General features: G+C 30.1%; 1 protein-coding gene across 1 annotated transcript; it reads left to right on the top strand.

The window, feature by feature from the left end:
• The first annotated feature begins 8,638 nt into the window (after nt 1-8,638).
• LOC127107303 (40S ribosomal protein S6) lies at nt 8,639-10,940 on the top strand. Its single transcript, XM_051044602.1, has 6 exons — nt 8,639-8,821; nt 8,898-8,962; nt 9,288-9,345; nt 9,442-9,550; nt 9,992-10,264; nt 10,481-10,940. Exons 1-6 carry the CDS (start codon nt 8,816-8,818, stop codon nt 10,717-10,719), a joined length of 750 nt encoding a protein of 249 aa, XP_050900559.1. The 5' UTR covers nt 8,639-8,815; the 3' UTR covers nt 10,720-10,940.
• The last annotated feature ends 559 nt before the right edge of the window (nt 10,941-11,499 follow it).

The following is an 11,499-nucleotide window of genomic DNA, read 5'->3' as shown; positions in this document are numbered from 1 at the left end:
ACACCTCTTTTAGTGACATACAATAGAGAAAGGATAATGCAGAAAATAGTTTTTAGTGACAGACAATAAGAAAATAATGCACAAAATATTTTTTAGTGACCGACAAAAAATAAGAAATAATGCAGAAAATAATTTTTAGTGTAGAAAAACAGATTATAAATTACACATAAAATAATTTTTAATGACAGACAACACATTATAATTTATACATAAAATAAAATTTAGTGACAGACAATAATAAAACAAATTTTACACAAAAAGATATTTAGTGATAGACAATAGCTAGACAAATTATAATAGTAAACACAATCTAAATAAAACAAAATTAATATGTTAATTCACCAAAATTATTTGTAGAGTTTAATTGAAATACACTGACAGTGTAAAATGATTTTACACCGTCAGTTAATCATAGACGTCGAATATTAAAAGAAGTTTGACTTTTATTTTAAAAATCTATAAAGTAATACAAACGGATGATGAATCGACGGTGTAAAACTTTTTACACTGACAGTGTATAGTAATTAATCTCTTGTAGAGTTTAATTGAAATACACTGACAGTGTAAAATGATTTTACACCGTCAGTTAATCATAGACGTCGGATATTAAAAGAAGTTTGACTTTTATTTTAAAAATCTATAAAGTAATACAAACGGATGATGAATCGACGGTGTAAAACTTTTTACACTGACAGTGTATAGTAATTAATCTCTTGTAGAGTTTAATTGAAATACACTGACAGTGTAAAATGATTTTACACCGTCAGTTAATCATAGACGTCGGATATTAAAAGAAGTTTGACTTTTATTTTAAAAATCTATAAAGTAATACAAACGGATGATGAATCGACGGTGTAAAATTTTTTAGTGACAGTGTATAGTAATTAATCTCTTGTTTATAAGTGCATATATCATCATGAAGATTATCTCTAATTTAAAAAATAATGACTACCACACATTGTAAATACTATTTCGTTAATCAAGAGAAATAAAACACTATCATATTTCTTCAAAAGTGTTTTTTTTTTTAGATCAAATTGCTTTTAATTTACCATGAAAACACTATCATCCGTCAAAATAATCAGTAAACCAAATTAAAAATTCTATAAATATTATTTTAAAAAAAGCCAATGACAAAAGCTTATATATCTACCACCATAAAATATGAACTCAAGAGCAAGCACATAATTAACCACAAAAATACAAAATCAATGCATATTATTAATATAATTAACCTTTGATCACTCTAGTAATAAGGATAAAAATTAGCAAGTCTAACAACAAGAAAATCAAAACAGTCACACATGATTCAAAGCAAGCGTCACACAAACTCGTCCCAACCCAAAAATATTTTTTCAAAGATTATTTCTCTGATACCATACCATATTATAACGCCCTAGATTTTAATTCAAGACATTATTTTAAAAATGTAAATTTACTTTTAAAAATGCGACTATTGTTTTTTCTTTCCAAATTGAAATATCTAAAAATTCTAACATTCACATTACAAATGAAAGTTATTAGCGCCATCCTTCTAGCGGAGTAAAAATTTACTCCACAATTCTAATTCGCGTCAAACTTAAACAAATGATCGATTTAGACATTTCATTTTATTTTAAATTAATTTACAAATCCAAAAAAACTCAATTTTCAATCCTGAAACCACATATAACATCTCATTAAACTTACTTCATATCTTTAAATTCATTGTACCTAAAATGTTATTTGTAAGGTGTCAATTTTTCATCATTCATATCAAATCAAACAAAAACATATTGTACGATATTATAAAACAAATCATATAAAACATAACAACTTAAACGAAATCAAATCCACAAAATCTTTATTTTACAATAATATTTATGTATGAATATACATGCTCCTAAATCTAAATTATTCAGATATAAACTACCACATAGACAACCCATCACAGATGCAATCCGCCACATAAGCAATCTACCACACAAGCAACCTACCACACAGACAACCGCCACACAGGAAATCCACCACAAAGGCTAAATATGCATATGCTATGAAATGCATATACCTTCCACAACTCTCATTAAATCACACCATTTTAAAATTCATTTCACAAAATCATCTATTAAAACATAATCAATTTCAATCTTTTTAATAGACTTTTAACCAGCATAATTCATCTGATTCACATCAGGACTACACAAAATAATAAATCACAAACATAATTCATTTTATTCACACCAGGACTACACACAATAATAATAAATCACAAACACAAAGTTTCATCCACATCACATAAGCATAATTCATCTCATTCACATCGCGATCCATACATAATAATAACAATCACAAACAACATCCACATCATATAATCATACCCAAAAACACAATATATCAGCAAAGATTAAAATTTATGGAACAACACTATACTTTAATTATCTTTTCTCTTTAGAACAATTAAGCATTATATTATTTTATTCTATAATACCTAACTATTAGTTTCATAATAATCCGTATGAAAAAGTTCTGTTACCTATGTTTTTCTTTTCAACCGCCTTTAAAGGTCACCACGATAAAGATCCTATATTTATCATACTTTCACATATTGATTTGAGTTCACGTGCAGAATATTCATTCTCTTAACTCCTCATCCTCCAATCATTTCATTTTTGATCATTTATGAATAAATATTTAAAAATACGATATTAAAATACATTAAAAATACCAATTTTAAAATTAGGTAAAATAAAATTACCCCAAAACAGAATTTATGTTGATTTCACACAAATCAGAGTTACAGTGATGAAAATATAAAAAAAAAACAGTGACATTAATCGAATTAAGAAAACGATATTTTAAACAAGATAAAAGAAGATTGAAAGATGAAATGAAATAGAAATTGTACTAATTAATTGATAGGAATTACATACTGAAATTTGGGACGAAGTAGATTTTTTTTTCACAGCTAATTTGATATCGAAATGAGATTTTCTTCCTTATTTAACCGCCAAAATGAGATTCAAACTAATTTCTCATATATTACTATAGCTCTATTTACTTAGCTTTTTTTTTTTAGTTTTCTCTTTTTATTTTTATTTGTTTGTTAGTTAATTGAGTCTTAAATTTCTTCCATTTATTTTAACTTCCACCTTTTTATTTCTAACACATATTCCAATTAAGTTATATGCAAATTCACTTATCTATTTTATTCAATTATATTTAAAATATTCATATTGAAATATTATCATATTTATAAATTTATTAAAATAATAAACATAATATTGACACTCACTGATAATTATTAAATTCAATAAATTTATATGTAAAATTATCGTAACATAGTGATTACACAAATAAGTAAGGTTAATCGAAATATTACTAATTTATTGAGATAATTATTCATAAAATAAATAAATAAAATATAATGATATATATATATATATATATATATATATATATATATATATATATATATATATATATATATATATATATATATATATATATATATATATATATATATATATATATATATATATATATATATATATATATATATATATATATATATATATATATATATATATATATATATATATATATCAAAATATCACTTTATACATAAGATAAATTGTTGAATATATGATAAAACTTACTAAAAAGGAAAAATATATTGTATATAAAAATATCAGGATGTTACATAAGGACTATGTCAAATCTAATAGGCAAACACATGTTATGGATCTATGGAACAAAATCATGTATCAAATAGAGGGTTTGAGTTTGTGGAAAACTTGAAGCATTTTGAGGTAATATGTGTTGATATTCCTTTATTCGTTTCGTATGCGCACCAAACATGGTTGACACCATAGTTGTCAAACTCGCGATACGATTTTACAAGTCTAAGAAGCAAAAACAAGTAGACTTGCACATATAATCATTTTTTATAGACTCGAGAAGACTCTAATAGACTCGCACAAACTCGTATAGACTCACGAGTCTATGGCGAGTTTACGAGTCTAAGTTTTTTTTTAATATTGTTTTTTTCTTAAAACCCCAAAAGCCTTATTTTTAGCAAAGTTTCTTCCTCCTTTCATGGACAACGCATATTTATTCTGTCTCTTACTTTGTCCGCGTTTGTTCCCTTAAATCAATCCTTCGTTGTGTAAGTATTTTCTTATATGTTTCATTTGAATGTTTCTCTTGTATATTGTTTTGTGTAGTGATGATGAATGGATGGCCGAAGATCCTAATGAAGAAAATATGTAAAGTAAAGTTTTATGTTGAGAAAGATAATGTTATTCGTTAACAATGTTGTGGAAGTTGATGTTGTTGTTACTAATATTGTACAAAGTGGCGGTGGTGGTGGTGGTGGAAATGTTGAATTAGGTGGAAGTGGAACATCAAACAATCTAACTTTTGCTTAATGATGAAGAAGATGTTTCATCTAGGATAAATTTTGATGATGATGCTCAAGATACCGATGAAGATGATGGTGATGATATTGGTGGTGATGATTTCACTGGAGCTTTGGATGTCTAAATCCATTAACATATCTGTTTTATGATTTTTTTTGCAAAATACCCTTTTTGGTCCTTTAACTTTACCTCGGGGTCCATTTTGATCCCTTAATTTTAAAAAGTTTCAAGTTGATCCTTTAATTGTTCAAATAGTGCCACCGTAGTCCTTTCTGTCCATTTGACTAAAACCGACGTTTATTTTGGTATGCGTGGTAGCTGAAGTAGATTTCATATTTCATCTTCTTCGTTCTTTCCTCTTTCCCCCTCTCTTGCTAGGTTTTTTCCCAATTCGATTTAGGGTTCTTCAATTTGGAGAGGTCTATGCTGAAATTGGTTGTGGAAAATGGAATTATCATCATCAATGAATTATGTCACTTGTTTATTAGTGTCACATGTATCCGCCTCATTTCACTGTCACTTTTGGTTCAGATCTTATGTTTCTTTCAAAGAGTTTTGCCGTCATGTTGTTTTTCTTCAAGAGTGAGTCTTCTTCTTTATTACTTTTTAATTTGTGTTTAGAAATTAAAAAGCCCCAAATTTGATTTTGATTTTTCTGTTATTATTTTGGTTTTGGATCAGATTTGATTATATTTTTGTTGTTTAGAGAAGATGAAATTTTATTTTAAACCCAGGTTATGCATTTAGTATAGGAAGAAGATGAAGATTTATTCTAAAACTTAAACTTAGGAAACCCAGAATCTGCATGAACTTGAGTTATCAGTTAAACCCATAATCGGCAAAAACCCATGAACTAAAGCAAAAGAGTATCTTGGATCTTATACATCATATTTAAAGATTATTTTGTCTTTGAAGTCTTTGAGGTCTCTCAGTGAAAAAAATTCAAATTATTTTATCCTTGAACGAACGTCTTTGAGGTCTCTCAATTCATTTCACTCTTTTTTTTAAGGTTGCACACTTATATTCCACATGGCAGAAAAATTCCACATCAGCTACACGCGTGCGCCACTTGTACACTAATATTAACTTTGACTAACGGGACAAACATAAAGGATGAATGTGACACTATTTGAACAATTAAAGAATCAACTTGGAACTTTTTAAAATTAAGTGATCAAAATGGACTCCGAGGTAAAGTTAAAGGATCAAAAAATATATTTTGTTTTTTTTTTCTCTTTATGTAATAGCCAATTAAGAAGAAATTAGTACTTTAAGTATTTAACTACATGCTTTGCTATTTTATTTATTTTATTATTGAGTTTTTTTTAGTTAAGAAATTTGTTATGGAGTATGAAATTTAAATTTTGATATTAAATGATGTTCTATTATATATATTTTTATCATATATGATGCATTTAAAAAAAATATGCGTGTCTGATGTATGTGTCACATAAAGGTTTTTGAAAGTCGTTTTTTATTTTTTATAGACTCGTACGAGCTTGCGAGTCGAGTCTGTGAGTCGAATCTACGGACCCTTTACGAGTTTGAGTAGACTCGCGAGTTTGACAACCTTGGTTGACACTCGATAAAAAAAGTTTGTTGCTACATGGACCAATAGAGTCACTCATTTAAGGAACACGACAACAAAAATGTACATTGTTATGACTTTGATTTTATCATAGTACTAATTATAAATCTATAACTTCTTTTTCTAGTTATATTTTTTAAGATTGAGTCTGCTCATCGGAGACTTAAAAATATATTGACTACTAGCAGGGAGATTTGTTCAGAAGTTAGGACGCTGTGAACACCATGTTGAAGTTGCAACTAGGTGCAATTAGAGTATCATTTAAAAAAAAGTATTGCCAACATTGAGCATCGGTAACTCTTCGTTTTACTCTAGATTGCATAATTTCGTTTCAAAACAGTGTATACAACATGTTGCAAATGAGTTGGAAATGGTACAATTTATTGGTTCTAACAAAAGATGCATGTGGTTGTTTCATTAGAACAACACATGGGTTGCCTTGTGCGTGTGAACTTGCATGTCTTTAAATACAAGGTGACCTTGTTTCGTTAGAATCCATTCATGTGTTTTGGAAAAAAAATACACATTGGAAAGCATGAAGTAACTCAAGATGATAGTGAGACATAAATAGATTTAAAAGAAAAGTGTGAAGAGTTTAAGAGGTATTTAGTTACATTTGATATAGTTTTCCAGTGATTAATAAAGAGAAAAGTTTGGGAACTAACATATTCATCCACACACTTCCATGTGTCCACCACCGGTGAAGTACAAGCCAAAAAGGGGAAATAAGAAGGGTAAAAAGGGTTAAGAGAGTGGTGTGCATCGTGATACTTCACAGTGGGAGTATGCAGAGGCCTCGTAGGGTAGTAAGTCGACAAAGAGATCATGTACAAAACCATCAGCAAGTCAACCGTCTAGCAAGTCTTCAAGACATCCTTACTTGTCTCAATTTCCTATTTTCTTACATTACTACATTGAAGATATTGTTAATAAGGAGCCTGATGGAATTTGTGGTTTCCATGATATTACAACTTTACTTTGATGGGGTAAAAAGTCATGGTGTTTGGTTCAGATGCAGTTAAATGTTAAAGTTTATCAAAATCATAATTTGTATTCTAAGGTGCTCTATGACACAGGTCTCTGAAGTTAGGAGTTTGCTGCAAGTAGGTAGCTTGAGTGTTTAAGATCGTGACAAATGGATAATGATTCATGATACAAGTTACCCTATTGCTCCCAGATACAATGTGATATTGGTCTAGTTGTCCAAGAATACTAACATTAGTTTCTTCCCACTAGTGGTATCTCTATCTATGACTACGAGTAGACATAAGCTTATTACTGTTGGTTTTGTTAACAACAGTCATTGGGTTCATGTGAAGTTGAAACACAATTGTTCATTGTCTCTTATCCTTGACCATTGGAGATATGATTGTAGTGAAGGTGCATAAGTATGGAAAACAACATATGCATGATGTATAAGGCAATAGGAAGAAGCTGAGAAGTCAACATAATTTGTTTTGTATCCATATTGTAGTATACTATCCATTATATGTAAATATTTTATCGGATTAATTGTGACTGTACATATACTTTTGATAAAATATGTTAATATTATCTTACTATTATGTTAAAAATGCCAAAAACTCAATTTAAAAAGCAAAAACATATAAAAATTCCACTGTCTACTAGGCATGACAACATAACCCGTATCCGTGGAGACTCACCCAAACCAGTCTCGAGTTTGACAGAGAAATCCACTTTGTTTGGGCTTGGGTTTGGGATTGGACTTGGGTTTGGGATTGAGTTTTCCCCAATTATAAAATACGAGGATATGGGTAATTGGGAGATTAGTACCCACTACGAATCCACTTTGTTTATTTCATCATGCACTTTATTATTTAGTTTTGATAATTTTGAATATAAAATATGTGGTTAATCTTTTGATATTTTGATTTGTATTTATTATTTAAAATATTTAAAATGTATGTATGGAATTTTTTTGAGATTAATTTATTTTATTATTTGAAATGTCATTTAATTTTGAAATAAAAAAATATTTTTATTAATTTTTTTTTACTACATGAATGGTAGCAGAGTGAGGATACTCAAATCCAACCTTAATCCGCTTTAAGACGTGTTTGGATTTTAATTCTTCAACTCTGTTAAAAATTGAAGCAAGAATGAAGATTGTTTGGGATTTAAGTTTGAGTTTGGGGAAGGTAAAAACTGTACCCGATCTATCCCGTTGTCATGCCTATTGCCTACCATATTTTTAATTCGAAAAATTTGAAATGTACGAGAATTTTCAATATATCTTTTATTTAGTTTTGGACATTTTTGAAAAATTCAGGAGTTATGCTTAACATTTTCAAAATCCTATACCAAATTTATTGAAAAAACCTGATATTTGTTCATATATTTTTCAAAAATTCCAAAATATTATATCAGTTTTTTTCGAAAATATCCGATAATTCTTCATAGAAATCAATAAAATCCGGTAATAAATTCATGTTTTTTTTTTGACAGAAATATATAAATTCATGTTAAATCTAAAAAAAACTAAAAACTTGTAAAAAAGTCTAACACAGACCTTTTTAAAAAACTAATAAAATTTATTAAGAGTATAACGGTAAAAGCATAGCTCTAGAAGTACCATATATGAGTAGGTGGTTGCAGGATAAATTCTCAAATATATCTAAATTTGATCCAATAGAGAAAAAGTATAAAAAAGCCCACAGTATGCGGGTTTGGGTTTATCCAGCCCAATAGAGAAACAAAAACAGAGAAGGAGCGTATAAAAGCCCAGTGTGTGTTAAACCCTACCCTTTCCTTTGTTTCTGAAGCCACACACAGAGAGTTAGCCGCGGCTGAATCAGGACGAGATTGCAACATGAAGGTTTTGTTTCGAATCATCAATTACTTCGGTGCATTGATTTCCATTTTGATTTTTCTGACTCTTCTTTTTAATTCAGTTTAACGTTGCGAATCCCACCACTGGATGCCAGAAGAAGCTGGAAATCGATGATGACCAGAAGCTGTAATAATCTATTTACTCTATTAATTTTCTCATTTTTCTGTTTAATTATGTTTCTTATGAGAGAAAAATCGTTACTTTGAGCTAGTTATGGTTTTGCCCCAATTGTGTTCAATTTTATATGTGCATCATGGATTTTGAATTTAATCGTTTCTTACACTTCTGCAACTTATACATTAATCTGTAGTTACTTGTAGCGTAAATCTGGTACTTGTTTCCCTTATGTTTATGTCTATTGATAGTTTCTTTTTGTATGTTAGTTTCTGGCGGATATATCTATGTAGTTTGTTTCTCTTTGCTGATTCTATTATATGCTTAAATGTTGTAGACGTGCTTTTTGGGACAAGAGGATCTCCCAGGAGGTTCTTGGTGATGCTTTGGGCGAGGTATGATCTTTTTAGCTTGCAATCTGCAGTGTGTGCTCTTTAAAATTAAGAGTCTTGTAATTTATCTGTTTTGCTTTTTATTTTTATTACCTTCAGGAGTTTAAAGGATATGTTTTCAAAATTACTGGTGGGTGTGACAAACAAGGATTTCCAATGAAGCAGGGAGTGTTGACACCTGGGCGTGTTAGACTCTTGCTCCACAGAGGTAGTTTTTTCTGAAGCATCAATTTATTTTCCTTTTGGAATACTATGAACATGTTATTATAATTGGTGCTGTTGGTGCAATCTAGGTTGTTGCCGGAGCACCACTATAGTGGAGTAGTGTACAATAGCGGTTGCTATTTGAGGCCCTTAATGGCAATTGCAGCCTGTTATTGTGTCCGTTATAAGAACTTGTCATAAATTCCACATTCATTTTTTTAACCTGTTGTCCTTTCTTATGGCTGTGTATTTTTATCCAAACTCTATGAAGAGTAGTGTTGTGATTTTGCTTAAAAGTAACGGTTCTGCTCTTCTTTCAGTGTTGTTTTATATTTCTTCTCTGCTTATGTTTTATTATTCTATATTTTAGGTTTATTAACTATTAAGTATGGCGATCTTTTTAGTTTTGTATATTAGTCAATTTGAGCATTATGCACTTCTGCAGGTACTCCTTGTTTCCGTGGACACGGAAGGCGTAATGGAGAGCGTAGAAGGAAGTCTGTTCGTGGATGCATTGTCAGCCCTGACCTCTCTGTTCTGAACTTGGTAATTGTGAAGAAAGGTGACAATGATTTACCAGGTCTTACTGATGTTGAGAAGCCAAGGATGAGAGGTCCTAAGAGAGCATCCAAAATCCGTAAGCTGTTCAACCTGTCAAAGGAGGATGATGTGCGAAAATATGTTAACACCTATCGTCGCACCTTTACCACCAAAGCTGGTAAGTTTAATTATAAGTAGCCGTTCATGTTTATTATACTATTTGTCCAATACTTTAAAGCCAGCTGGTATATCACTCTCTCGTTCTACCAACTAGATTTGGATAGAAGACCCATTTTAATAGACCAGCAGTTTCACTTAATTTCTGATGACCCTTCATCAACATCAACTAGATTTGCTATCAATTGTTGTCTTAGTATTTTATGTTTGATTGCAGGGAAAAAGGAGAGCAAGGCTCCCAAGATACAACGACTTGTCACTCCTTTGACACTCCAAAGGAAGCGAGCAAGAATTGCAGATAAGAAAAAGAGAATTGCCAAGGCTAAATCAGAGGCAGCAGACTATCAGAAGTTGCTTGCATCCAGATTGAAGGAGCAAAGGGAACGCCGAAGTGAGAGCTTGGCAAAGAAGAGGTCTAGACTATCCACTGCCACCAAGCCAACTGTCGCAGCATAGGCACAGCTTACAGCTAGATATGGTGAAGTTTGAACTTTGCCTTAGTTTTCTGTAGTCTTGTTTCATGAGGGTGGTAATGGTGAACATTGATGAATTTTCCTATTTTAAATACTTTTGAGTTGATTGGCTTATTTTAAATGTTTGTGTTTGGAATTTCAATTAAATTTTGAAGGATATTTTTTGCTTAGTTGAAATTTATCTATTTGATCTTATGTTTTCAATTTAAAGTTGCATATTACATTTCCATTTTAAGCAGCCGTGGTTAGCTCAAATAAAGTATTTTATGCATATTTGTAGAAAAAAAGTACATTGTAGGACAAAGCAGGAAAGGTTTAACAATACTGTTTATTAATTGGCAAATGTCCTATAAATTATGCATGAAGATAAATTATTTTCTTGATTGATTATACTGGCTACTGGCATAACAGACGATAGCATTTTCCTTCTTTATGAAGGAAATGAAAGAACTTTCTTGTTTATCAATATGGTGTTCATTATGAATGAAAACGCCCAATATTTATAGAAGTTAAAAGTACCAAGAAATATTCAAGAAACATTGTGATTTCTTAACTCAACTGTGAAAATGATCGTGTGAGAAAATAGTCTTTTAAATTAATAGTGTTCTAAACATAAACCTCGATTTTTCTATAACCTCGTTTGTAGTCTTAAACATAGTTAAACGGAAAAATACAAATTACTTTACCAACCAGTACAATCCAACAATACGCATCCAAAGTTTGGCCTATTCTCTTTTTGGCCTTCTTTACATTGTCTTTGAAG

This window comes from Lathyrus oleraceus, chromosome 7 (assembly GCF_024323335.1).
Source record: "Lathyrus oleraceus cultivar Zhongwan6 chromosome 7, CAAS_Psat_ZW6_1.0, whole genome shotgun sequence".
In the NCBI taxonomy this organism is placed as follows: domain Eukaryota; kingdom Viridiplantae; phylum Streptophyta; class Magnoliopsida; order Fabales; family Fabaceae; genus Lathyrus; species Lathyrus oleraceus.
This window is presented reverse-complemented; position numbering and strand designations above follow the sequence as displayed.

Excerpts from the sequence above, each read along its gene's own strand:
- LOC127107303 (XM_051044602.1), top strand. Across the intron at positions 8,963-9,287 it reads ATCGATGATGACCAGAAGCT|ACGTGCTTTTTGGGACAAGA; the intron begins GTAATAATCTAT and ends TAAATGTTGTAG. Across the intron at positions 9,551-9,991 it reads TAGACTCTTGCTCCACAGAG|GTACTCCTTGTTTCCGTGGA; the intron begins GTAGTTTTTTCT and ends GCACTTCTGCAG.